Source organism: Lampetra fluviatilis, unplaced genomic scaffold, assembly GCF_964198595.1.
Source record: "Lampetra fluviatilis unplaced genomic scaffold, kcLamFluv1.1 SCAFFOLD_654, whole genome shotgun sequence".
NCBI classification, from domain to species: Eukaryota; Metazoa; Chordata; class Hyperoartia; order Petromyzontiformes; family Petromyzontidae; genus Lampetra; species Lampetra fluviatilis.
In genome coordinates, this window is record NW_027620868.1 from 25,001 (window position 1) to 52,535 (window position 27,535).

Sequence of the window (27,535 nt, forward strand, 5' to 3'; positions counted from 1 at the left end):
GACCACGCCCCTTCCTCTCTAGACCACGCCCCCTCCTCTCTAGACCACGCCCCTTCCTCTCTAGAACACGCCCCCTTCCTCTCTAGACCACGCCCCTTGCTCTCTAGACCACGCCCCTTGCTCTCTAGACCACGCCTTCTTGCTCTCTAGACCACGCCTTCTTGCTCTCTAGACCACGCCCCCTTGCTCTCTAGACCACGCCCCCTTCCTCTATAGACCACGCCCCCTTACTCTCTAGACCACGCCCCCTTCCTCTCTAGACCACGCCCCCTTCCTCTCTAGACCACGCCCCCTCGCTCTCTAGACCACGCCCCCTTCCTCTCTAGACCACGCTCATTGCTCTCTAGACCACGCCCCCTTCCTCTCTAGACCACGCCCCCTTCCTCTCTAGACCACGCCCCCTTCCTCTCTAGACCACGCCTCTTTGCTCTCTAGACCACGCCCCCTTCCTCTCTAGACCACGCCCCCTTGCTCTCTAGACCACGCCCCCTTGCTCTCTAGACCACGCCCCCTTGCTCTCTAGACCACGCCCCCTTTCTCTCTAGACCACGCCCCCTGCTCTCTAGACCACGCTCCCTTGATCTCTAAACCACGCCCCTTGCTCTCTAGACCACGCCCCCTTGCTCTCTAGACCACGCCCCCTTCCTCTCTAGACCACGCCCCCTTGACGCTGGTGACGATGATGACACTGATGATGATGACGTCACTGATGTGATGATGATGACGTCACTGATGTGATGATGATGACACTGATGATGATGACACTGATGATGACGATGATAATGATCATAACACTGCTGATGACGATGATTACGATGATGACACTGATGACGATGATGACGATGATGACGATGATAATGACACTGCTGATGATGATGACACTGATAACGATGATGACGATGATGACACTGATGTGATAATGATGATGATGACACTGCTGATGATGATGACACTGATAACGATGATGACGATGATGATGACGATGATGATGACGATGATAATGACCATAACACTGCTGATGACGATGATTACGATGATTACGATGATGACACTGATGATGATGATGACGATGATGACGATGATAATGACACTGCTGATGATGATGACACTGATAACGATGATGACGATGATGACACTGATGTGATAATGATGATGATGACACTGCTGATGATGACGATGACACTGATGACGATGATGATGATGATGACGATGTCACTGCTGATGATGATGATGATGACGATGATGATGACGATGACATTGATGACGACGACACCGCTCTCTCAGGAGCGAGGTTTGCGCTCCTGCGCGTCCAGGGCTGCGATGTGTGACGAGGCGCTGACCAGGTGGACGCAGCTGATGACACTGATGATGATGCTGATGGTGGTGACGATGATGTGATGATGATGATGACGACGACGACGACGATGGTGATGACGATGACGATGACGCTGCTGATGATGACACCACCGTCTCAGGAGCGACGTTTGCGCTCCTGCGCGTCCAGGGCTGCGATGTGTGATGAGGCGCTGACCAGGTGGACGCAGCTGATGATGATGATGACGATGACGATGATGACACTTATGACGATGATGATGATGACGATGATGATGATGATGATGATGACACTTATGACGATGATGATGATGACGATGATAATGACCATAACACTGCTGATGACGATGACACTGCCGACGACGATGATGATGATGATGACGATGATGACGATGATGACACTGAAGACGATGACGACGATGATGATGATGACACTGATGGTGATGATGACGATGATGATGATGACACTGATGGTGATGATGACGATGACGATGACGACGACGACGACGATGATGATGATGACGATGACGATGACGACGACGATGATGATGATGATGATGACACTTATGACGATGATGATGATGACGATGATAATGACCATAACACTGCTGATGACGATGACACTGCCGACGACGACGATGATGATGATGACGATGACGATGACACTGAAGACGATGACGATGATGATGATGATGACGATGATGACACTGAAGACGATGACGACGATGATGATGATGATGACGATGATGACACTGATGGTGATGATGACGATGATGATGACGATGACGCTGCTGATGATGACACCACCGTCTCAGGAGCGACGTTTGCGCTCCTGCGCGTCCAGGGCTGCGATGTGTGACGAGGCGCTGACCAGGTGGACGCAGCTGATGAGGGTCTTGAGGAGGCAGACGGGGGCGGTGAGGAACAACAGCAGAGGCACCGCACCCACCCCCAGCACTACGGTGGCAGGGTAGACAACAACAACGACAACAACAACAACAACAACATCGACAACAACAACAACAACATCGACAACGTCAACAACAACAACATCGACAACAACAACATCAACATCGTCACCGTCAACAACAACAACATCATCATAAACCGCACCACACCCACCCCCAGCACTACGGTGACATCGTCAACAACAACAAGAACAACAACATCAACAACAACATCAACATCGTCAACAACAACAACAACGCCAACAACAACAACAAGAACAACATCAACAACAACATCAACATCGTCAACAACAACAACAACGCCAACAACAACAACAACAACGCCAACAACAACATCCACATCAACAACAACCACATCAACAACAACATCAACAACCACAACAACAACATCGACAACGTCAACAACAACAACATCGTCAACAACAACAACAACCACATAAACAACAACAACATCAACAACATCGTCAACATCGTCACCATCGTCACCATCATCAACAACATAAACATTCTTCACCTAAAACATAATAAAATACAATTCTCGTCACCATCAACATCAACAACATCAACAACATAATCACCATCACCATCATCACCACCACCACCACAACCACCACCACCATCACCACCACCACCACAATCAACACCACCATCACCACCACCACAACCACCACCATCACCACCACCACCATCACCACCACCACCATCACCACCATCACCAGCAGCACCATCAACATCATCATCATCAACACTGTGTGGTGTCTGTGTGGTGGTGGTTGTGGTGATTGTGGTGGTTGTGGTGGTGGTTGTGGTGGTGGTGGTTGTGGTGGTGGTGGTGGTGGTTGTAATGATTGTGGTGGTGGTGGTCGTGGTGGTTGTGGTTGTGGTGGTTGTGGTGATGGTGGTGGTAGTGGTAGTAGTTGTGGTGGTGGTTGTGGTGGTGGTGGTTGTAATGATTGTGGTGGTGGTGGTTGTGGTGGTGGTAGTTGTGGTGATTGTGGTTGTGGTGATTGTGGTTGTGGTGGTTGTGGTGATTGTGGTTGTGGTGATTGTGGTTGTGGTGGTTGTGGTGGTAGTTGTGGTGGTGGTGGTTGTGGCGTACCGCTGGGCCCGCTGCAGTGCTGGTGGTGGTAGATGTGGTGGTAGTTGTGGTGGTGATTGTAGTTGTGGTGGTTGTGGTGGTTGTGGTGGTTGTGGTGCTAGTGGTTGTGGTGGTTGTGGCGTACCGCTGGGCCCGCTGCAGTGCTGGTGGTGGTAGATGTGGTGGTAGTTGTGGTGGTGATTGTAGTTGTGGTGGTTGTGGTGGTTGTGGTGGTAGTGGTGCTAGTGGTTGTGGTGGTTGTGGCGTACCGCTGGGCCCGCTGCAGTGCTGGTGGAGGTACAGGAGGCAGTAGAAGAGCTCGTTGCCGGCACACATCACAAACAGCACGGGCTGGGGAAACGTCGTCGTCATCAGTGACGTCGTCGTCGGTGACGTCGTCGTCGGTGACGTCGTCGTCGGTGACGTCGTCGTCGGTGACGTCGTCGTCGGTGACGTCGTCGTCGGTGACGTCGTCGTCGGTGACGTCGTCGTCGGTGACGTCGTCGTCGGTGACGTCGTCGTCGGTGACGTCGTCGTCGGTGACGTCGTCGTCGGTGACGTCGTCGTCGGTGACGTCGTCGTCGGTGACGTCGTCGTCGGTGACGTCGTCGTCGGTGACGTCGTCGTCGGTGACGTCGTCGTCGGTGACGTCGTCGTCGGTGACGTCGTCGTCGGTGACGTCGTCGTCGGTGACGTCGTCGTCGGTGACGTCGTCGTCGGTGACGTCGTCGTCGGTGACGTCGTCGTCGGTGACGTCGTCGTCGGTGACGTCGTCGTCGGTGACGTCGTCGTCGGTGACGTCGTCGTCGGTGACGTCGTCGTCGGTGACGTCGTCGTCGGTGACGTCGTCGTCGGTGACGTCGTCGTCGGTGACGTCGTCGTCGGTGACGTCGTCGTCGGTGACGTCGTCGTCGGTGACGTCGTCGTCGGTGACGTCGTCGTCGGTGACGTCGTCGTCGGTGACGTCGTCGTCGGTGACGTCGTCGTCGGTGACGTCGTCGTCGGTGACGTCGTCGTCGGTGACGTCGTCGTCGGTGACGTCGTCGTCGGTGACGTCGTCGTCGGTGACGTCGTCGTCGGTGACGTCGTCGTCGGTGACGTCGTCGTCGGTGACGTCGTCGTCGGTGACGTCGTCGTCGGTGACGTCGTCGTCGGTGACGTCGTCGTCGGTGACGTCGTCGTCGGTGACGTCGTCGTCGGTGACGTCGTCGTCGGTGACGTCGTCGTCGGTGACGTCGTCGTCGGTGACGTCGTCGTCGGTGACGTCGTCGTCGGTGACGTCGTCGTCGGTGACGTCGTCGTCGGTGACGTCGTCGTCGGTGACGTCGTCGTCGGTGACGTCGTCGTCGGTGACGTCGTCGTCGGTGACGTCGTCGTCGGTGACGTCGTCGTCGGTGACGTCGTCGTCGGTGACGTCGTCGTCGGTGACGTCGTCGTCGGTGACGTCGTCATCATCATCATGTCATCATCGTCATCATCAGTGACATCATCATCATGTCGTCATCATCAGTGACATCATCATCATCAGTGACATCATCATGTCATCATCAGTGACATCATCATCATGTCGTCATCATCAGTGACATCATCATCATCAGTGACATCATCATCATGTCATCATCAGTGACATCATCATCAGTGACATCATCATCATCAGTGACATCATCAGTGACATCATCATCATCATCATCAGTGACATCATCATCATGTCATCATCAGTGACGTCATCGTCAGTGACGTCATCATCATCATCGTCATCATCAGTGACATCATCATCAGCATATCATCATCAGTGACATCATCATCATCAGTGACATCATTATCAGTGACATCATCATCAGTGACATCATCATCAGTGACATCATCATCAGTGACATCATCATCAGTGACATCATCATCATCATCAGTGACATCATCATCGTCATCATCAGTGACATCATCATCGTCGTCATCATCAGTGACATCATCATCGTCATCAGCAGTGTCATCATCATCATCAGAGACATCATCATCATCAGCAGTGTCATCATCATCAGCAGTGACATCATCATCGTCATCATTAGTGACATCACCATCATCGTCATCATCAGTGACATCATCATCGTCATCATCAGTGACATCATCATCGTCATCATCAGTGACATCATCATCAGTGTCATCATCATCATCATTGACATCATCATTGACATCATCATGTGTCGTCATCAGTGACATCATCATCATCATCATCGTCATCATGTCATCATCAATGTCATCATCATCATTGCCATCACCATCAGTGTCATCATCAGTGACATCATCATCATCATCAGCATGTCGTCATCATCAGTGACATCATCATCATCATTATCAGTGAGTGTGGTTAGGTGGTGGTGAGTCTGGTGAGGTGGTGGTGAGTGTGGTGAGTGTGGTGAGTCTGGTGTGGTGGTGGTGAGTGTGGTGGTGAGCATGTGGTGAGCGTGGTGGTGAGGTGGTGGTGGTGAGCTGGTGGTGAGTGTGGTGGTGAGTGTGGTGGTGAGTGTGGTGGTGAGCTGGTGGTGAGTGTGGTGGTGAGTGTGGTGGTGAGTGTGGTGGTGAGCTGGTGGTGAGTGTGGTGGTGAGTGTGGTGGTGAGTGTGGTGGTGAGCATGTGGTGAGCGTGGTGGTGAGGTGGTGGTGGTGAGCTGGTGGTGAGTGTGATGAGCTGGTGGTGGTGAGCTGGTGGTGAGCGTGGTGAGTGAGCCTAGCGAGGTGGTGAGCGTGGTGAGCGTGGTGGTGAGGTAATGGTGAGCGTGGTGAGTGTGGTGAGCTGGTGGTGAGCTGGTGGTGTGTGATGAGTGAGCGTGGTGAGTCTGGTGAGGTGGTGGTGAGCGTGGTGGTGAGTCTGGTGAGTGTGGTGAGCTGGTGGTGAGCGTGGTGAGTGAGCGTGGTGAGTCTGGTGAGGTGGTGGTGAGCGTGGTGGTGAGTCTGGTGAGTGTGGTGAGCTGGTGGTGAGCGTGGTGAGTGAGCGTGGTGAGTCTGGTGAGGTGGTGGTGAGCGTGGTGGTGAGCTGGTGAGTGAGCGTGGTGAGTCTGTTGAGCGTGGTGGTGAGCGTGGTGAGTGAGCGTGGTGAGTGTGGTGAGCTGGTGGTGAGCGGGGTGGTGAGCGTGGTGAGTGAGCGTGGTGAGTCTGTTGAGCGTGGTGGTGAGCGTGGTGAGTGAGCGTGGTGAGTCTGGTGAGGTGGTGGTGAGCGTGGTGGTGAGCGTGGTGAGTGAGCGTGGTGAGTGTGGTGAGCTGGTGGTGAGCGTGGTGAGTGAGCGTGGTGAGTGTGGTGAGCTGGTGGTGAGCGTGGTGGTGAGTCTGGTGAGTGTGGTGAGCTGGTGGTGAGCGTGGTGAGTGAGCGTGGTGAGTCTGGTGAGGTGGTGGTGAGCGTGGTGGTGAGTCTGGTGAGTGTGGTGAGCTGGTGGTGAGCGTGGTGAGTGAGCGTGGTGAGTCTGGTGAGCTGGTGGTGAGCGTGGTGGTGAGCTGGTGAGTGTGGTGAGCGTGGTAGTGAGCGTGGTGAGCGTGGTGAGCGTGGTGAGCTGGTGGTGAGTGAGCGTGGTGGTGAGTCTAGTGAGTGTGGTGAGCTGGTGGTGAGCGTGGTGGTGAGCTGGTGAGTGTGGTGAGCGTGGTGGTGAGCGTGGTGAGCGTGGTGAGCGTGGTGAGCTGGTGGTGAGTGAGCGTGGTGGTGAGTCTGGTGAGTGTGGTGAGCTGGTGGTGAGCGTGGTGAGTGAGCGTGGTGAGTCTGGTGAGGTGGTGGTGAGCGTGGTGGTGAGCTGGTGAGTGTGGTGAGCGTGGTGGTGAGCGTGGTGAGCGTGGTGAGTGTGATGAGCTGGTGGTGAGTGAGCGTGGTGGTGAGTCTGGTGAGTCTGGTGAGCGTGGTGAGTGAGCGTGGTGAGTGAGCGTGGTGAGTGAGTCTGGTGAGCGTAGTGAGTCTGGTGAGTGTGGTGAGTGTGATGAGCTGGTGGTGAGTGAGCGTGGTGAGTGAGCGTGGTGAGCGTGGTGAGCGTGGTGAGGTGGTGGTGGTGAGTCTGGTGAGCGTGGTGAGTGAGCGTGGTGAGTGAGCGTGGTGAGTGAGTCTGGTGAGCGTAGTGAGTCTGGTGAGTGTGGTGAGCTGGTGGTGAGTGTGATGAGCTGGTGGTGAGTGAGCGTGGTGAGTGAGCGTGGTGCTGAGGTGGTGGTGGTGAGTCTAGTGAGCTGGTGGTGAGTGAGCGTGGTGAGTGTGGTGAGCGTGGTGGTGAGGTGGTGGTGGTGAGCTGGTGGTGAGCGTAGTGGTGGTGAGTGTGATGAGCTGGTGGTGAGTGAGCGTGGTGAGTGAGTGTGGTGAGCGTGGTGGTGAGCGTGGTGGTGAGGTGGTGGTGAGGTGGTGGTGGTGAGCTGGTGGTGAGCGTAGTGGTGGTGAGTGTGATGAGCTGGTGGTGAGTGAGCGTGGTGAGTGAGTGTGGTGAGCGTGGTGGTGAGCGTGGTGGTGAGGTGGTGGTGAGGTGGTGGTGGTGAGCTGGTGGTGAGCGTAGTGGTGGTGAGTGTGATGAGCTGGTGGTGAGTGAGCGTGGTGAGTGAGTGTGGTGAGCGTGGTGGTGAGCGTGGTGGTGAGCGTGGTGGTGAGGTGGTGGTGAGGTGGTGGTGGTGGTGGTGAGTGTGGTGGTGAGGTGGTGGTGGTGGTGAGCTGGTGGTGAGTGGGAGGACCGTGCCTCTCACCCGTGAGGTGTAGTACAGGTGGTGAGTGTGGTGGTGAGTGTGGTGAGCGTAGTGGTGAGTGAGCGTGGTGAGTGAGCGTGGTGAGTGAGTCTGGTGAGCGTAGTGAGTCTGGTGAGTGTGGTGAGCTGGTGGTGAGCGTGGTGGTGGTGAGTGTGATGAGCGTAGTGGTGAGTGAGCGTGGTGAGCATGTGGTGAGCGTGGTGGTGAGGTGGTGGTGGTGAGTCTAGTGAGCTGGTGGTGAGCGTGATGAGTGAGCGTGGTGAGTGTGGTGAGCGTGGTGGTGAGCTGGTGGTGAGTCTAGTGAGCTGGTGGTGAGTGTGGTGAGTGAGCGTGGTGAGTGTGGTGAGCGTGGTGGTGAGCTGGTGGTGGTGAGTCTAGTGAGCGTGGTGGTGAGCGTGGTGGTGAGGTGGTGAGGTGGTGGTGGTGAGCTGGTGGTGAGTGGGAGGACCGTGCCTCTCACCCGTGAGGTGTAGTACAGGTGGTGAGTGAGCGTGGTGGTGAGTGAGTCTGGTGAGTGTGGTGAGCGTGGTGAGTGTGGTGAGCTGGTGGTGAGTGGGAGGACCGTGCCTCTCACCCGCGAGGTGTAGTACAGGTGGTGAGTGAGCGTGGTGGTGAGTGAGTCTGGTGAGTGTGGTGAGCGTGGTGAGTGTGGTGAGCGTGGTGAGTGTGGTGAGCTGGTGGTGAGTGGGAGGACCGTGCCTCTCACCCGCGAGGTGTAGTACAGGTGGTGAGTGAGCGTGGTGGTGAGTGAGTCTGGTGAGTGTGGTGAGCGTGGTGAGTGTGGTGAGCGTGGTGAGTGTGGTGAGCTGGTGGTGAGTGGGAGGACCGTGCCTCTCACCCGCGAGGTGTAGTACAGCTGCAGGATGGGGCTGGAGGCCGGGCCCACAGACTTGTGGCTCGCGGAGCCCGTCAGGATGGAGCTGCAGCAGACGTCGTGGTGGTGTTAATAATTAATTAAATAGTGCAGCTATCCACCAAACACTCACCCACTCACTCGCTCACTCGCTCACTCGCTCAGTCACTCGCTCACTCGCTCGCTCACTCGCTCAGTCGCTCACTCGCTCAGTCACTCGCTCACTCGCTCAGTCACTCGCTCACTCGCTCAGTCACTCGCTCACTCGCTCAGTCACTCGCTCGCTCAGTCGCTCACTCGCTCAGTCACCCACCCACTCAACCACTCACCCACCCACTCACTCAGTCACCCACTCACTCGCTCGCTCACTCGCTCAGTCACTCGCTCAGTCGCTCACTCGCTCAGTCACCCACCCACTCAACCACTCACCCACCCACTCACTCAGTCACTCACTCAGTCACCCACTCACTCGCTCACTCACTCACCCACTCACCCACTCACACACTCACTCACCCACCCACTCACTCGCTCAGTCACCCACTCACTCGCCCGCCCCCAGATTTGTGGCTCGCGGAGCCCGTCAGGATGGAGCTGCAGCAAACGTCGTGGGGGTGTTAATAATTAATTAAATGGTACAGCCACTCACCAAACACTCACCCACTCACTCACTCAGTCACCCACTTACCCACCCACCCACCAAACATCCACCCACTCACTCACTCACCCACCCACCAACCCACTCACTCACCCACTCACTCACCCACCAACCCGCTCGCTCGCTCACCCGCCCACTCACCAATTCACCGCACCCACCCTTCCCGGCCGCCTTTGGGTGAGTGGGTGAGTGGGTGGGTGAGTGGGTGGGTGAGTGGGTGGGTGAGTGGGTGGGTGAGTGGGTGGGTGGGTGAGTGGGTGAGTGGGTGAGTGGGTGGTTTGGTGGGTGGGTGAGTGGATGAGTGGGTGGGTGAGTGGGTAAGTGGGTGAGTGGGTGGTTTGGTGGGTGGGTGGTTGGGTGAGTGAGTGAGTGAGTGAGTGGGTGGGTGGGTGAGTGGGTGGGTGAGTGAGTGAGTGAGTGGGTGGGTGAGTGGGTGGGTGGGTGAGTGGGTGAGTGTGTGGGTGAGTGGGTAAGTGGGTGAGTGGGTGGTTTGGTGGGTGGGTGGGTGGGTGAGTGAGTGAGTGGGTGAGTGAGTGAGCGAGTGAGTAAGCGGGTGAGTGAGCGAGTGAGTGAGTGAGTAAGCAGGCGAGTGAGTGAGTGAGCAAGTGAGCGAGTGAGCGAGTGAGTGAGCGAGCGAGCGAGCGAGCGGGCGAGTGAGCGAGCGAGTGAGCGAGCGAGCGAGCGGGCGAGTGAGCGAGTGAGTGAGCGAGCGAGCGAAGTGAGCGAGTGAGCAGGTGAGTGAGTGAGCGAGCGAGCGAGTGAGCGAGTGAGCGAGCGGGCGAGTGAGCGAGTGAGCGAGCGAGCGGGCGAGTGAGCGAGTGAGTGAGCGAAGCGAGCGAGTGAGTGAGCGAGTGAGCAGGTGAGTGAGTGAGCGAGCGAGCGAAGTGAGCGAGTGAGCGAGCGGGCGAGTGAGCGAGTGAGTGAGCGAGCGAGCGAAGTGGGCGAGTGAGCGAGTGAGTGAGCGAATGAGCGAGTGAGTGAGCGAGTGAGCAGGTGAGTGAGTGAGCGAGCGAGCGAAGTGAGCGAGTGAGCGAGCGAGCGGGCGAGTGAGCGAGCGAAGTGAGCGAGCGAGTGGGCGAGTGAGCGAGCGGGCGAGTGAGCGAGCGAGTGAGCGAGCGAGCGGGCGAGTGAGCGAGTGAGTGAGCGAAGCGAGCGAGTGAGTGAGCGAAGTGAGCAGGTGAGTGAGTGAGCGAGCGAGCGAGTGAGCGAGTGAGCGAGCGGGGCGAGTGAGCGAGTGAGTGAGCGAATGAGCGAGTGAGTGAGTGAGCGAGTGAGCAGGTGAGTGAGTGAGCGAGCGAGCGAGTGAGCGAGTGAGCGAGCGGGCGAGTGAGCGAGTGAGTGAGCGAATGAGCGAGTGAGCGAGTGAGCGAGCGGGCGAGTGAGCGAGTGAGTGAGCGAGCGTGCGAGTGAGCGAGTGAGCGAGCGGGCGAGTGAGCGAGTGAGTGAGCGAGCGAGCGAGTGAGCGAGTGAGCGAGCGGGCGAGTGAGCGAGTGAGTGAGCGAATGAGCGAGTGAGTGAGCGAGTGAGCAGGTGAGTGAGTGAGCGAGCGAGCGAGTGAGCGAGTGAGCGAGCGGGCGAGTGAGCGAGTGAGTGAGCGAATGAGCGAGTGAGTGAGCGAGTGAGCAGGTGAGTGAGTGAGCGAGCGAGCGAGTGAGCGAGTGAGCGAGCGGGCGAGTGAGCGAGTGAGTGAGCGAATGAGCGAGTGAGTGAGCGAGTGAGCAGGTGAGTGAGTGAGCGAGCGAGCGAGTGAGCGAGTGAGCGAGCGGGCGAGTGAGCGAGTGTGTACACTACCCACCTGTGCAGGTGCATCCAGTGGCTTGACACGTCCAGCGCCATGCTCACCTGGAAGAGCAGCGCGCAGCGCGGGTAGAGCAGCGACAGGTTGACCAGCAGACACATGGTGGTGCAACGGTCAGTCAGCATGTCCAGCATGGCGCCAAACTTAGAGCCTGCACACACAGACAGACACACACACACACACACAGACACACACACAGACACACACAGACCCACACACACACACAGACACACACAGACACACACACAGACACACACACACACACACAGACACACACACAGACACACACACACAGACACACACACACACACAGACACACACACAGACACACACACACAGACACACACACACAGACACACACACACACACAGACACACACACACACACAGACACACACACACACAGACACACACAGACACACACACAGACACACACACACACACAGACACACACACACACAGACACACACACACACAGACACACACACACACACAGACACACACACACAGACACACACACACAGACACACACAGACACACACAGACACACACACACAGACACACACAGCGGTCAGTCAGCATGTCCAGCATGGCGTGTGTTAGTGTGTTAGTGAGTGTGTTAGTTAGTGTGTGTGTTAGTGTGCTAGTTAGTGTGTTAGTGTGTTAGTGTGCTAGTTAGTGTGTTAGTGTGTTAGTGAGTGTGTTAGTTAGTGTGTTAGTGTGTTAGTGTGCTAGTTAGTGTGTTAGTGTGTTAGTGTGTTAGTGTGCTAGTTAGTGTGTTAGTGTGTTAGTGTGTTAGTGTGCTAGTTAGTGTGTTAGTGTGTTAGTGAGTGTGTTAGTTAGTGTGTTAGTGTGCTAGTTAGTGTGTTAGTGTGTTAGTGTGTTAGTGTGCTAGTTAGTTAGTGTGTTAGTGTGTTAGTTAGTTAGTGTGTTAGTGTGTTAGTGTGCTAGTGTGTTAGTTAGTGTGTTAGTGTGTTAGTGTTAGTTAGTGTGTTAGTGTGCTAGTTAGTTAGTTAGTGTGTTAGTGTGCTAGTTAGTGTGTTAGTGTGCTAGTTAGTGTGTTAGTGTGTTAGTGAGCTAGTTAGTGTGTTAGTGTGCTAGTTAGTGTGTTAGTGTGTTAGTGTGTTAGTGTGTTAGTGTGTTAGTGTGCTAGTTAGTGTGTTAGTGTGCTAGTTAGTTAGTTAGTGTGTTAGTGTGCTAGTTAGTGTGTGAGTGTGCTAGTTAGTGTGTGAGTGTAACTCACTCTGGCTGAGTGTTCGTGCGGCGTATCCGTCCACTGCGTCCAGCAGGGCGCTGCTCAGGTAGAGGCCGCAGTGTCTTAGTGTGTTAGTGTGTTAGTGTGTTAGTGTGTTAGTGTGTTAGTGTGTGTGCTAGTTAGTTAGTGTGTTAGTGTGAGTGCTAGTTAGTGTGTATGTGTTAGTGTGCTAGTTAGTGTGTGTGTTAGTGTGTTAGTGTGTTAGTTAGTGTTAGTTAGTGTGTTAGTGTGTTAGTTAGTTAGTGTGTTAGTGTGTTAGTGTGCTAGTGTGTTAGTTAGTGTGTTAGTGTGTTAGTGTTAGTTAGTGTGTTAGTGTGTTAGTGTTAGTTAGTGTGTTAGTGTGTTAGTGAGCTAGTTAGTGTGTTAGTGAGCTAGTTAGTGTGCTAGTGTGTTAGTGTGCTAGTTAGTGTGTTAGTGTGTTAGTGTGCTAGTTAGTGTGTTAGTGTGTTAGTGTGCTAGTTAGTGTGTGAGTGTGACTCACTCTGGCTGAGTGTTCGTGCGGCGTATCCGTCCACTGCGTCCAGCAGGGCGCTGCTCAGGTAGAGGCCGCAGTGTCTTAGTGTGTTAGTGTGTTAGTGTGTTAGTGTGTTAGTGTGTTAGTGTGTGTGTTAGTGTGCTAGTTAGTTAGTGTGTTAGTGTGAGTGCTAGTTAGTGTGTATGTGTTAGTGTGCTAGTTAGTGTGTGTGTTAGTGTGTGAGTGTGCTAGTTAGTGTGTATGTGTTAGTGTGCTAGTTAGTGTGTGTGTGTTAGTGTGTTAGTGAGGTAGTTAGTGTGTTAGTGCTAGTTAGTGTGTGTGTGTTAGTGTGTGAGTGTGCTAGTTAGTGTGTATGTGTTAGTGTGCTAGTTAGTGTGTATGTGTTAGTGTGTTAGTGAGCTAGTTAGTGTGTTAGTGCTAGTTAGTGTGTGTGTGTTAGTGTGCTAGTTAGTGTGTATGTGTTAGTGTGTTAGTGAGCTAGTTAGTGTGTTAGTGCTAGTTAGTGTGTGTGTGTTAGTGTGCTAGTTAGTGTGTATGTGTTAGTGTGTTAGTGAGCTAGTTAGTGTGTTAGTGTGTTAGTGTGTGTGTTAGTGTGCTAGTTAGTGTGTGTGTGTTAGTGTGCTAGTTAGTGTGTATGTGTTAGTGTGTTAGTGTGCTAGTTAGTGTGTTAGTGTGTTAGTGTGTTAGTGAGCTAGTTAGTGTGTGTGCTAGTTAGTAGGTGTGTTAGTGTGCTAGTTAGTGTGTGTGCTAGTGTGCTAGTGTGTGTGTTAGTGTGTTAGTGTGTTAGTGAGCTAGTTAGTGTGTTAGTGCTAGTTAGTGTGTGTGTGTTAGTGTGCTAGTTAGTGTGTATGTGTTAGTGTGTTAGTGAGCTAGTTAGTGTGTTAGTGCTAGTTAGTGTGTGTGTGTTAGTGTGCTAGTTAGTGTGTATGTGTTAGTGTGTTAGTGAGCTAGTTAGTGTGTTAGTGTGTTAGTGTGTGTGTTAGTGTGCTAGTTAGTGTGTGTGTGTTAGTGTGCTAGTTAGTGTGTATGTGTTAGTGTGTTAGTGTGCTAGTTAGTGTGTTAGTGTGTTAGTGTGTTAGTGAGCTAGTTAGTGTGTGTGCTAGTTAGTAGGTGTGTTAGTGTGCTAGTTAGTGTGTGTGCTAGTGTGCTAGTGTGTGTGTTAGTGTGTTAGTGTGTTAGTGAGCTAGTTAGTGTGTTAGTGCTAGTTAGTGTGTGTGTGTTAGTGTGCTAGTTAGTGTGTGAGTGTGCTAGTTAGTGTGTGAGTGTAACTCACTCTGGCTGAGTGTTCGTGCGGCGTATCCGTCCACTGCGTCCAGCAGGGCGCTGCTCAGGTAGAGGCCGCAGTGTCTTAGTGTGCTAGTTAGTTAGTGTGTTAGTGTGTTAGTGTTAGTTAGTGTGTTAGTGTGCTAGTTAGTGTGAGTGTGACTCACTCTGGCTGAGTGTTCGTGCGGCGTATCCGTCCACTGCGTCCAGCAGGGCGCTGCTCAGGTAGAGGCCTGTGGCCGCCACGGGGCTCCACGGCATTGCGGCAAAGGCAGCGAGAGCCAGAGCCACGCGCACGTAGCCTGGCACCACCACAACAACCACAACAACAATCACGACAACAAACACAACAACCACCACCACAATCACCACGACAAACAACAATCACAACAACAATCAACACAACAACCACAATCACCGACACAATCACCACAACCACCACCACAACCACAACAACCACCACAACAAACACAACAACAATCACCACAACAACCACAATCACCAACACAACCACCACAACCACCACAATCACCACAACAACCACAACAACCACAATCACCAACACAACCACCACAACCACCAAAACAACCACAATCACCACCACAACCACCACAACAAACACAATCACCACAACAACCACCACAACCACCACAATCACCACAACAACCACCACAACAAACACAATCACCACAACAACCACCACAACCACCACAACAACCACAATCACCAACACAACCACCACAACAACCACAACAACAACCACCACCACAACCACAATCACCAACACAACCACCACAACAACCACAATCACCAACACAACCACCACAACAACCACAATCACCAACACAACCACCACAACAACAACCACCACAGCAACCACAATCACCAACACAACCACCACAACAACAACCACCACAACAACCACCACAACAACCACAATCACCAACACAACCACCACAACAACAACCACCACAACAACCACAATCACCAACACAACAACCACCACCATAACCACCACCGCAATCATCAACACAACACCACAACCACCACAACACCACAACCACCACCACAACAACCACAATCACCAAAACAAACACAACCACAATCACCACAACCACCACAATCACCGGCCGGGTACCGGGTAGGGTTCCGGGTAAGGAATCAAAACTCGTTTGCGACCTCTGCGCTGTGCCAGCCCAACACGGTAAGGTGGGTGGGAGGCTGGGGGCTGTAGGATCCTAAACAGATAAGCCCTCAGGTGCCGGCTGTAGGATCACAGACAGATAAGCCCTCAGGTGCCGGCTGTAGGATCACAGACAGATAAGCCCTCGGTGCCGGCTGTAGGATCACAGACAGATAAGCCCTCAGGTGCCGGCTGTAGGATCACAGACAGATAAGCCCTCGGTGCCGGCTGTAGGATCACAGACAGATAAGCCCTCAGGTGCCGGCTGTAGGATCACAGACAGATAAGCCCTCAGGTGCCGGCTGTAGGATCACAGACAGATAAGCCCTCAGGTGCCGGCTGTAGGATCACAGACAGATAAGCCCTCAGGTGCCGGCTGTAGGATCACAGACAGATAAGCCCTCGGTGCTGGCTGTAGGATCACAGACAGATAAGCCCTCAGGTGCCGGCTGTAGGATCACAGACAGATAAGCCCTCAGGTGCCGGCTGTAGGATCACAGACAGATAAGCCCTCGGTGCCGGCTGTAGGATCACAGACAGATAAGCCCTCAGGTGCCGGCTGTAGGATCACAGACAGATAAGCCCTCGGTGCCGGCTGTAGGATCACAGACAGATAAGCCCTCAGGTGCCGGCTGTAGGATCACAGACAGATAAGCCCTCAGGTGCCGGCTGTAGGATCACAGACAGATAAGCCCTCAGGTGCCGGCTGTAGGATCACAGACAGATAAGCCCTCAGGTGACGGGATGTAGGATCACAGACAGATAAGCCCTCAGGTGCCGGCTGTAGGATCACAGACAGATAAGCCCTCAGGTGCCGGGCTGTAGGATCACAGACAGATAAGCCCTCAGGTGCCGGCTGTAGGATCACAGACAGATAAACCCTCGGTGCCGGCTGTAGGATCACAGACAGATAAGCCCTCGGTGCCGGCTGTAGGATCACAGACAGATAAGCCCTCAGGTGCCGGGCTGTAGGATCACAGACAGATAAGCCCTCAGGTGCCGGTCTGTAGGATCACAGACAGATAAGCCCTCAGGTGCCGGCTGTAGGATCACAGACAGATAAGCCCTCAGGTGCCGGCTGTAGGATCACAGACAGATAAGCCCTCAGGTGCCGGTCTGTAGGATCACAGACAGATAAGCCCTCGGTGCCGGCTGTAGGATCACAGACAGATAAGCCCTCGGTGCCGGCTGTAGGATCACAGACAGATAAGCCCTCAGGTGCCGGCTGTAGGATCACAGACAGATAAGCCCTCAGGTGCCGGTCTGTAGGATCACAGACAGATAAGCCCTCAGGTGCCGGCTGTAGGATCACAGACAGATAAGCCCTCAGTGCCGGCTGTAGGATCACAGACAGATAAGCCCTCAGGTGCCGGCTGTAGGATCACAGACAGATAAGCCCTCAGGTGCCGGCTGTAGGATCACAGACAGATAAGCCCTCAGTGCCGGGTTGTAGGATCACAGACAGATAAGCCCTCAGGTGCCGGCTGTAGGATCACAGACAGATAAGCCCTCAGGTGCCGGTCTGTAGGATCACAGACAGATAAGCCCTCAGGTGCCGGCTGTAGGATCACAGACAGATAAGCCCTCAGGTGCCGGCTGTAGGATCACAGACAGATAAGCCCTCAGGTGCCGGTCTGTAGGATCACAGACAGATAAGCCCTCGGTGCCGGCTGTAGGATCACAGACAGATAAGCCCTCAGGTGCCGGCTGTAGGATCACAGACAGATAAGCCCTCAGGTGCCGGTCTGTAGGATCACAGACAGATAAGCCCTCAGGTGCTGGCTGTAGGATCACAGACAGATAAGCCCTCAGGTGCCGGCTGTAGGATCACAGACAGATAAGCCCTCAGGTGCCGGCTGTAGGATCACAGACAGATAAGCCCTCAGTGCCGGGTTGTAGGATCACAGACAGATAAGCCCTCAGGTGCCGGGATGTAGGATCACAGACAGATAAGCCCTCAAGCCCTCAGGTGCCGGCTGTAGGATCACAGACAGATAAGACCTCAGGTGCCGGCTGTAGGATCACAGACAGATAAGCCCTCAGGTGCCGGCTGTAGGATCACAGACAGATAAGCCCTCGGTGCCGGCTGTAGGATCACAGACAGATAAGCCCTCAGGTGCCGGCTGTAGGATCACAGACAGATAAGCCCTCAGGTGCCGGCTGTAGGATCACAGACAGATAAGCCCTCGGTGCCGGCTGTAGGATCACAGACAGATAAGCCCTCAGGTGCCGGCTGTAGGATCACAGACAGATAAGCCCTCTGTGCCGGCTGTAGGATCACAGACAGATAAGCCCTCAGGTGCCGGCTGTAGGATCACAGACAGATAAGCCCTCGGTGCCGGCTGTAGGATCACAGACAGATAAGCCCTCAGGTGCCGGCTGTAGGATCACAGACAGATAAGCCCTCGGTGCCGGCTGTAGGATCACAGACAGATAAGCCCTCAGGTGCCGGCTGTAGGATCACAGACAGATAAGCCCTCGGTGCCGGCTGTAGGATCACAGACAGATAAGCCCTCAGGTGCCGGCTGTAGGATCACAGACAGATAAGCCCTCAGGTGCCGGCTGTAGGATCACAGACAGATAAGCCCTCAGGTGCCGGCTGTAGGATCACAGACAGATAAGCCCTCAGGTGCCGGGATGTAGGATCACAGACAGATAAGCCCTCAGGTGCCGGCTGTAGGATCACAGACAGATAAGCCCTCAGGTGCCGGGCTGTAGGATCACAGACAGATAAGCCCTCAGGTGCCGGCTGTAGGATCACAGACAGATAAACCCTCGGTGCCGGCTGTAGGATCACAGACAGATAAGCCCTCGGTGCCGGCTGTAGGATCACAGACAGATAAGCCCTCAGGTGCCGGGCTGTAGGATCACAGACAGATAAGCCCTCAGGTGCCGGTCTGTAGGATCACAGACAGATAAGCCCTCAGGTGCCGGCTGTAGGATCACAGACAGATAAGCCCTCAGGTGCCGGCTGTAGGATCACAGACAGATAAGCCCTCAAGTGCCGGTCTGTAGGATCACAGACAGATAAGCCCTCGGTGCCGGCTGTAGGATCACAGACAGATAAGCCCTCGGTGCCGGCTGTAGGATCACAGACAGATAAGCCCTCAGGTGCCGGCTGTAGGATCACAGACAGATAAGCCCTCAGGTGCCGGTCTGTAGGATCACAGACAGATAAGCCCTCAGGTGCCGGCTGTAGGATCACAGACAGATAAGCCCTCAGTGCCGGCTGTAGGATCACAGACAGATAAGCCCTCAGGTGCCGGCTGTAGGATCACAGACAGATAAGCCCTCAGGTGCCGGCTGTAGGATCACAGACAGATAAGCCCTCAGTGCCGGGTTGTAGGATCACAGACAGATAAGCCCTCAGGTGCCGGCTGTAGGATCACAGACAGATAAGCCCTCAGGTGCCGGTCTGTAGGATCACAGACAGATAAGCCCTCAGGTGCCGGCTGTAGGATCACAGACAGATAAGCCCTCAGGTGCCGGCTGTAGGATCACAGACAGATAAGCCCTCAGGTGCCGGTCTGTAGGATCACAGACAGATAAGCCCTCAGGTGCCGGCTGTAGGATCACAGACAGATAAGCCCTCAGGTGCCGGCTGTAGGATCACAGACAGATAAGCCCTCAGGTGCCGGCTGTAGGATCACAGACAGATAAGCCCTCAGTGCCGGGTTGTAGGATCACAGACAGATAAGCCCTCAGGTGCCGGCTGTAGGATCACAGACAGATAAGCCCTCAGGTGCCGGCTGTAGGATCACAGACAGATAAGCCCTCGGTGCCGGCTGTAGGATCACAGACAGATAAGCCCTCAGGTGCCGGCTGTAGGATCACAGACAGATAAGCCCTCAGGTGCCGGCTGTAGGATCACAGACAGATAAGCCCTCAGTGCCGGCTGTAGGATCACAGACAGATAAGCCCTCAGGTGCCGGCTTTAGGATCCTAAACAGATAAGCCCTCAGGTGCCGGTCTGTAGGATCACAGACAGATAAGCCCTCAGGTGCCGGCTTTAGGATCCTAAACAGATAAGCCCTCAGGTGCCGGTCTGTAGGATCACAGACAGATAAGCCCTCAGGTGCCGGCTTTAGGATCCTAAACAGATAAGCCCTCAGGTGCCGGCTTTAGGATCCTAAACAGATAAGCCCTCAGGTGCCGGCTGTAGGATCACAGACAACCCAGACAGCTGAGCTCCTTGGTGCCACCAACAGAGGGGTTGTGTGGGTTCTGTGGGCTACCTGGGAGCCCACACAACCCCACTCCTCGATGGGAAAGAGGGATAAAAGGGCAGTTCCCCGGCCGATCGGGGCCAGTCGCAGCCTCAAGACCCAAGACCCACCGGGCTTAGAAACCTGGTGCAGAGGTCGCAACCGGGTACCCGATACCCGTACCCTACCCGATACCCGGCTACCCGTACCCGGCCGGGTACGTGTACCCGTTTGCGACCCTGGTGCGGCCGGGTACGGGTAGGCCGTGAGTCACTGGTGAGTCGCCGATTGTCACTCATTTCCCAACGTCTTGTCTCTTCTCACAATTCAAGTTCCTAGAATCAACCCACCCGCGCCTGCAACGTGGCTTCATCCCAGAGGTCGCAATCGGGTACCCGATACCCGTACCCTACCCGATACCCGTACCCTACCCGATACCCGTACCCTACCCGTACCCGTACCCTACCTGATACCCGTACCCTACCCGTACCCGTACCCTACCCGATACCCGTACCCTACCCGTACCCTACCCGATACCCGTACCCTACCCGATACCCGTACCCTACCCGATACCAGTACCCTACCCGATACCCGTACCCTACCAGATACCCGTACCCTACCCGTACCCTACCAGATACCCGTACCCTACCCGATACCCGCACCCTACCCGTACCCGATACCCGATACCCGTACCCTACCCGATACCCGTACCCTACCCGATACCCGTACCCTACCCGTACCCGTACCCTACCCAATACCCGTACCCTACCCGATACCCGGCTACCCGTACCCGGCCAGGTACGGGTAGCCGTTTGCGACCCTGGTGCGGCCGGGTACGGGTACGGGTAGGCCGTGAGTCACTGGTGAGTCACCGTTTGTCACTCATTTCAGGTAGGGTACGGGTAGGGAACGGGTACCCGTACCCGTTTGCACACACACACACAGACTCACCACTCACACACAGACTCACCACACAGACTCACCACTCACCACACACACACACAGACTCACCACACACACACACACACAGACACACAGACTCACCACACAGACTCACCACACACAGACTCACCACACACACACACAGACTCACCACACACACACACAGACTCACCACTCACCACACAGACTCACCACACACACACACAGACTCACCACACACAGACTCACCACACACACACACACAGACTCACCACACACACACACAGACTCACCACACACAGACTCACCACACACACACACAGACTCACCACACACAGACTCACCACACACACACACAGACTCACCACACACACACACAGACTCACCACACACAGACTCACCACACACACACAGACTCACCACACACACACAGACTCACCACACACAGACTCACCACACACACACACAGACTCACCACACACACACAGACTCACCACACAGACTCACCACACAGACTCACCACACACACACACAGACTCACCACACAGACTCACAGACTCACCACACACACACACAGACTCACCACACACAGACTCACCACACACACACACAGACTCACCACACAGACTCACCACACAGACTCACCACACACACACAGACTCACCACACAGACTCACCACACACAGACTCACCACACACACACACAGACTCACCACACAGACTCACCACACAGACTCACCACACACACACAGACTCACCACACAGACTCACCACACAGACTCACCACACACACACAGACTCACCACACACACACACAGACTCACCACACACACACACAGACTCACCACACAGACTCACCACACAGACTCACCACACACACACACTCACCACACAGACTCACCACACACACACAGACTCACCACACAGACTCACCACACACACACAGACTCACCACACAGACTCACCACACACACACAGACTCACCACACAGACTCACCACACAGACTCACCACACAGACTCACCACACACACACAGACTCACCACACAGACTCACCACTCACCACACAGACTCACCACACACACACAGACTCACCACACAGACTCACCACACAGACTCACCACACAGACTCACCACACACTCACCACACACACACAGACTCACCACTCACCACACAGACTCACCACACACACACAGACTCACCACACAGACTCACCACACAGACTCACCACACACACACAGACTCACCACACACACACACAGACTCACCACACAGACTCACCACACAGACTCACCACACAGACTCACCACACAGACTCACCACACAGACTCACCACTCACCACACACAGACAGACTCACCACACAGATTCACCACACACACACACAGACTCACCACACAGACTCACCACACACACACAGACTCACCACACAGACTCACCACACACACACAGACTCACCACACAGACTCACCACACAGACTCACCACACAGACTCACCACACAGACTCACCACACACACACAGACTCACCACACAGACTCACCACACACAGACAGACTCACCACACAGATTCACCACACACACACACAGACTCACCACACAGACTCACCACACACACACAGACTCACCACACAGACTCACCACACACACACACAGACTCACCACACAGACTCACCACACACACACAGACTCACCACACAGACTCACCACACAGACTCACCACACAGACTCACCACACACACACAGACTCACCACACAGACTCACCACACACACACACAGACTCACCACACAGACTCACCACACAGACTCACCACACAGACTCACCACACACACACAGACTCACCACACAGACTCACCACACAGACTCACCACACAGACTCACCACACAGACTCACCACACACACACAGACTCACCACACAGACTCACCACACAGACTCACCACACACACACAGACTCACCACACAGACTCACCACACACACACAGACTCACCACACAGACTCACCACACAGACTCACCACACACACACAGACTCACCACACAGACTCACCACACACACACACAGACTCACCACACAGACTCACCACACAGACTCACCACACACACACAGACTCACCACTCACCACACAGACTCACCACACACACACAGACTCACCACACAGACTCACCACACAGACTCACCACACACACACAGACTCACCACACACACACACAGACTCACCACACACAGACTCACCACAAACACACACAGACTCACCACACAGACTCACCACACAGACTCACCACACAGACTCACCACACACACACACAGACTCACCACACAGACTCACCACACACACACAGACTCACCACACAGACTGACCACACAGACTCACCACACACACACAGACTCACCACACAGACTCACCACACAGACTCACCACACACACACAGACTCACCACACACACTCACCACACAGACTCACCACACACACACAGACTCACCACACACACTCACCACACAGACTCACCACTCACCACACACAGACTCACCACACAGACTCACCACACACAGACTCACCACACACACACAGACTCACCACACAGACTCACCACACAGACTCACCACACACACACAGACTCACCACACAGACTCACCACACACACACAGACTCACCACTCACCACACAGACTCACCACTCACCACACAGACTCACCACACAGACTCACCACACACACACAGACTCACCACTCACCACACAGACTCACCACTCACCACACAGACTCACCACACAGACTCACCACACACAGACTCACCACACACACACAGACTCACCACTCACCACACAGACTCACCACTCACCACACACACACAGACTCACCACACAGACTCACCACACACACACAGACTCACCACACACACACAGACTCACCACACACACACACAGACTCACCACACAGACTCACCACACAGACTCACCACTCACCACACAGACTCACCACACACACACAGACTCACCACTCACCACACACACACAGACTCACCACACAGACTCACCACACAGACTCACCACACACACACAGACTCACCACACAGACTCACCACACAGACTCACCACTCACCACACAGACTCACCACACACACACAGACTCACCACACAGACTCACCACACAGACTCACCACACACACACAGACTCACCACTCACCACACAGACTCACCACACACCACACACACACAGACTCACCACACAGACTCACCACACAGACTCACCACTCACCACACACAGACTCACCACTCACCACACACAGACAGACTCACCACACAGACTCACCACACACAGACTCACCACACAGACTCACCACACACACACAGACTCACCACACAAACACAGACTCACCACACAGACTCACCACACACAGACTCACCACACACACACACAGACTCACCACTCACCACACAGACTCACCACACAGACTCACCACACACAGACTCACCACACACACACAGACTCACCACACAGACTCACCACACACAGACTCACCACACACACACACACACAGACTCACCACACAGACTCACCACACACAGACTCACCACTCACACAGACTCACCACACACAGACAGACTCACCACACACACACACACAGACTCACCACTCACACAGACTCACCACACAGACTCACCACACACACAGACTCACCACACAGACTCACCACACACACTCAGACTCACCACACAGACTCACCACTCACACACAGACTCACCACTCACACAGACTCACCACACAGACTCACCACACACAGACAGACTCACCACTCACACACAGACTCACCACTCACACAGACTCACCACACAGACTCACCACTCACACACAGACTCACCACACAGACTCACCACTCACACAGACTCACCACACAGACTCACCACACACACACAGACTCACCACACAGACTCACCACTCACACACAGACTCACCACTCACACAGACTCACCACACAGACTCACCACACACACACAGACTCACCACTCACACAGACTCACCACACAGACTCACCACACAGACTCACCACTCACACAGACTCACCACACAGACTCACCACTCACACACAGACTCACCACACACGCACACACACACAGACTCACCACACACAGACTCACCACACACACACAGACTCACCACACACACACACACACAGACTCACCACACACAGACTCACCACACAGACTCACCACTCACACAGACTCACCACACAGACTCACCACACACACACAGACTCACCACTCACACAGACTCACCACACAGACTCACCACACAGACTCACCACTCACACAGACTCACCACACAGACTCACCACTCACACACAGACTCACCACACACGCACACACACACAGACTCACCACACACAGACTCACCACACACACACAGACTCACCACACACACACACACACAGACTCACCACACACAGACTCACCACACAGACTCACCACTCACACAGACTCACCACACAGACTCACCACACAGACTCACCACACACACACAGACTCACCACACAGACTCACCACTCACACAGACTCACCACACAGACTCACCACACACACACAGACTCACCACACAGACTCACCACACACACACAGACTCACCACTCACACAAACTCACCACACAGACTCACCACACACACACAGACTCACCACACAGACTCACCACACACACACAGACTCACCACACAGACTCACCACTCACCACACAGACTCACCACACACACTCACCACACACAGACTCACCACTCACCACACACACACACACTCACCACACACACTCACCACTCACCACACACAGACTCACCACACACAGACTCACCACACAGACTCACCACACAGACTCACCACACAGACTCACCACACACACACACAGACTCACCACTCACCACACACAGACTCACCACTCACCACACACACACACACTCACCACACACACTCACCACTCACCACACACAGACTCACCACACACAGACTCACCACACAGACTCACCACACAGACTCACCACACAGACTCACCACACACACACACAGACTCACCACTCACCACACACAGACTCACCACTCACCACACACAGACTCACCACTCACCACACACACAGACTCACCACACAGACTCACCACTCACCACACACAGACTCACCACTCACCACACACACACACACTCACCACACAGACTCACCACTCACCACACACAGACTCACCACTCACCACACACAGACTCACCACTCACCACACACACACAGACTCACCACACAGACTCACCACTCACCACACACAGACTCACCACTCACCACACACAGACTCACCACTCACCACACACACAGACTCACCACACAGACTCACCACACACACACACAGACTCACCACTCACCACACACAGACTCACCACTCACCACACACACACAGACTCACCACACAGACTCACCACTCACCACACACAGACTCACCACTCACCACACACAGACTCACCACTCACCACACACACACACACTCACCACACAGACTCACCACTCACCACACACAGACTCACCACTCACCACACACACAGACTCACCACACAGACTCACCACTCACCACACACAGACTCACCACTCACCACACACACACAGACTCACCACACAGACTCACCACTCACCACACAGACTCACCACTCACCACACACAGACTCACCACTCACCACACACACACACACTCACCACACACACACAGACTCACCACACAGACTCACCACTCACCACACAGACTCACCACTCACCACACACAGACTCACCACTCACCACACACACACACACTCACCACACAGACTCACCACTCACCACACACAGACTCACCACTCACCACACACACAGACTCACCACACAGACTCACCACTCACCACACACAGACTCACCACTCACCACACACACACAGACTCACCACACAGACTCACCACTCACCACACAGACTCACCACTCACCACACACAGACTCACCACTCACCACACACACACACACTCACCACACACACACAGACTCACCACACAGACTCACCACTCACCACACAGACTCACCACTCACCACACACAGACTCACCACTCACCACACACACACACACTCACCACACACACTCACCACTCACCACACACAGACTCACCACTCACCACACACACACACACTCACCACACACAGACAGACTCACCACACACACACACAGACTCACCACACAGACTCACCACACAGACTCACTCACACACACAGACTCACCACACACACACACAGACTCACTCACACACACACACAGACTCACCACACACACACACAGACTCACCACACAGACTCACCACACACACACAGACTCACCACACAGACTCACTCACACACACAGACTCACCACTCACCACACAGACTCACTCACACACACACACAGACTCACCACACAGACTCACCACACACACACAGACTCACCACTCACCACACAGACTCACCACACACCGACTCACCACCACTCACCACACAGACTCACCACACACACACACTCACCACACACACACACAGACTCACCACACACACTCACCACACACAGACTCACCACACAGACTCACCACCACCACACAGACTCACCAAACACAGACTCACCACACAGACTCACCACTCACCACACACACTCACCACACACACTCACCACCACTCACCACACAGACTCACCACACACACACACAGACTCACCACTACTCACCACCACTCACCACACAGACTCACCACACACACACACAGACTCACCACTACTCACCACCACTCACCACACAGACTCACCAAACACAGACTCACCACACAGACTCACCACTCACCACCACTCACC

The 27,535-nt window shown here is 54.4% G+C and overlaps 1 protein-coding gene across 2 annotated transcripts in view; it reads right to left on the reverse strand.

Moving 5' to 3' along the window:
• Positions 1–415: 415 nt before the first annotated feature.
• CDIPT (CDP-diacylglycerol--inositol 3-phosphatidyltransferase) overlaps positions 416–27,535 on the reverse strand; it is a 28,861-nt gene continuing 1,741 nt past the window's right edge. The window contains exons 2-6 of one of the 2 annotated variants that reach the window (XM_078884959.1): positions 14,538–14,672; positions 11,376–11,529; positions 8,911–8,992; positions 3,648–3,729; positions 416–2,289 (exon numbers count right to left, since the gene is read on the reverse strand). In XM_078884959.1, the coding sequence (XP_078741085.1) occupies positions 2,144–2,289; positions 3,648–3,729; positions 8,911–8,992; positions 11,376–11,529; positions 14,538–14,672 (599 nt within the window). In that variant the 3' untranslated portion in view covers positions 416–2,143. Of the gene's footprint in view, positions 2,290–3,647; positions 3,730–8,910; positions 8,993–11,375; positions 11,530–12,620; positions 12,751–14,537; positions 14,673–27,535 lie in introns of those variants that run through there. The other variant, XM_078884957.1, reaches the window with a different exon arrangement.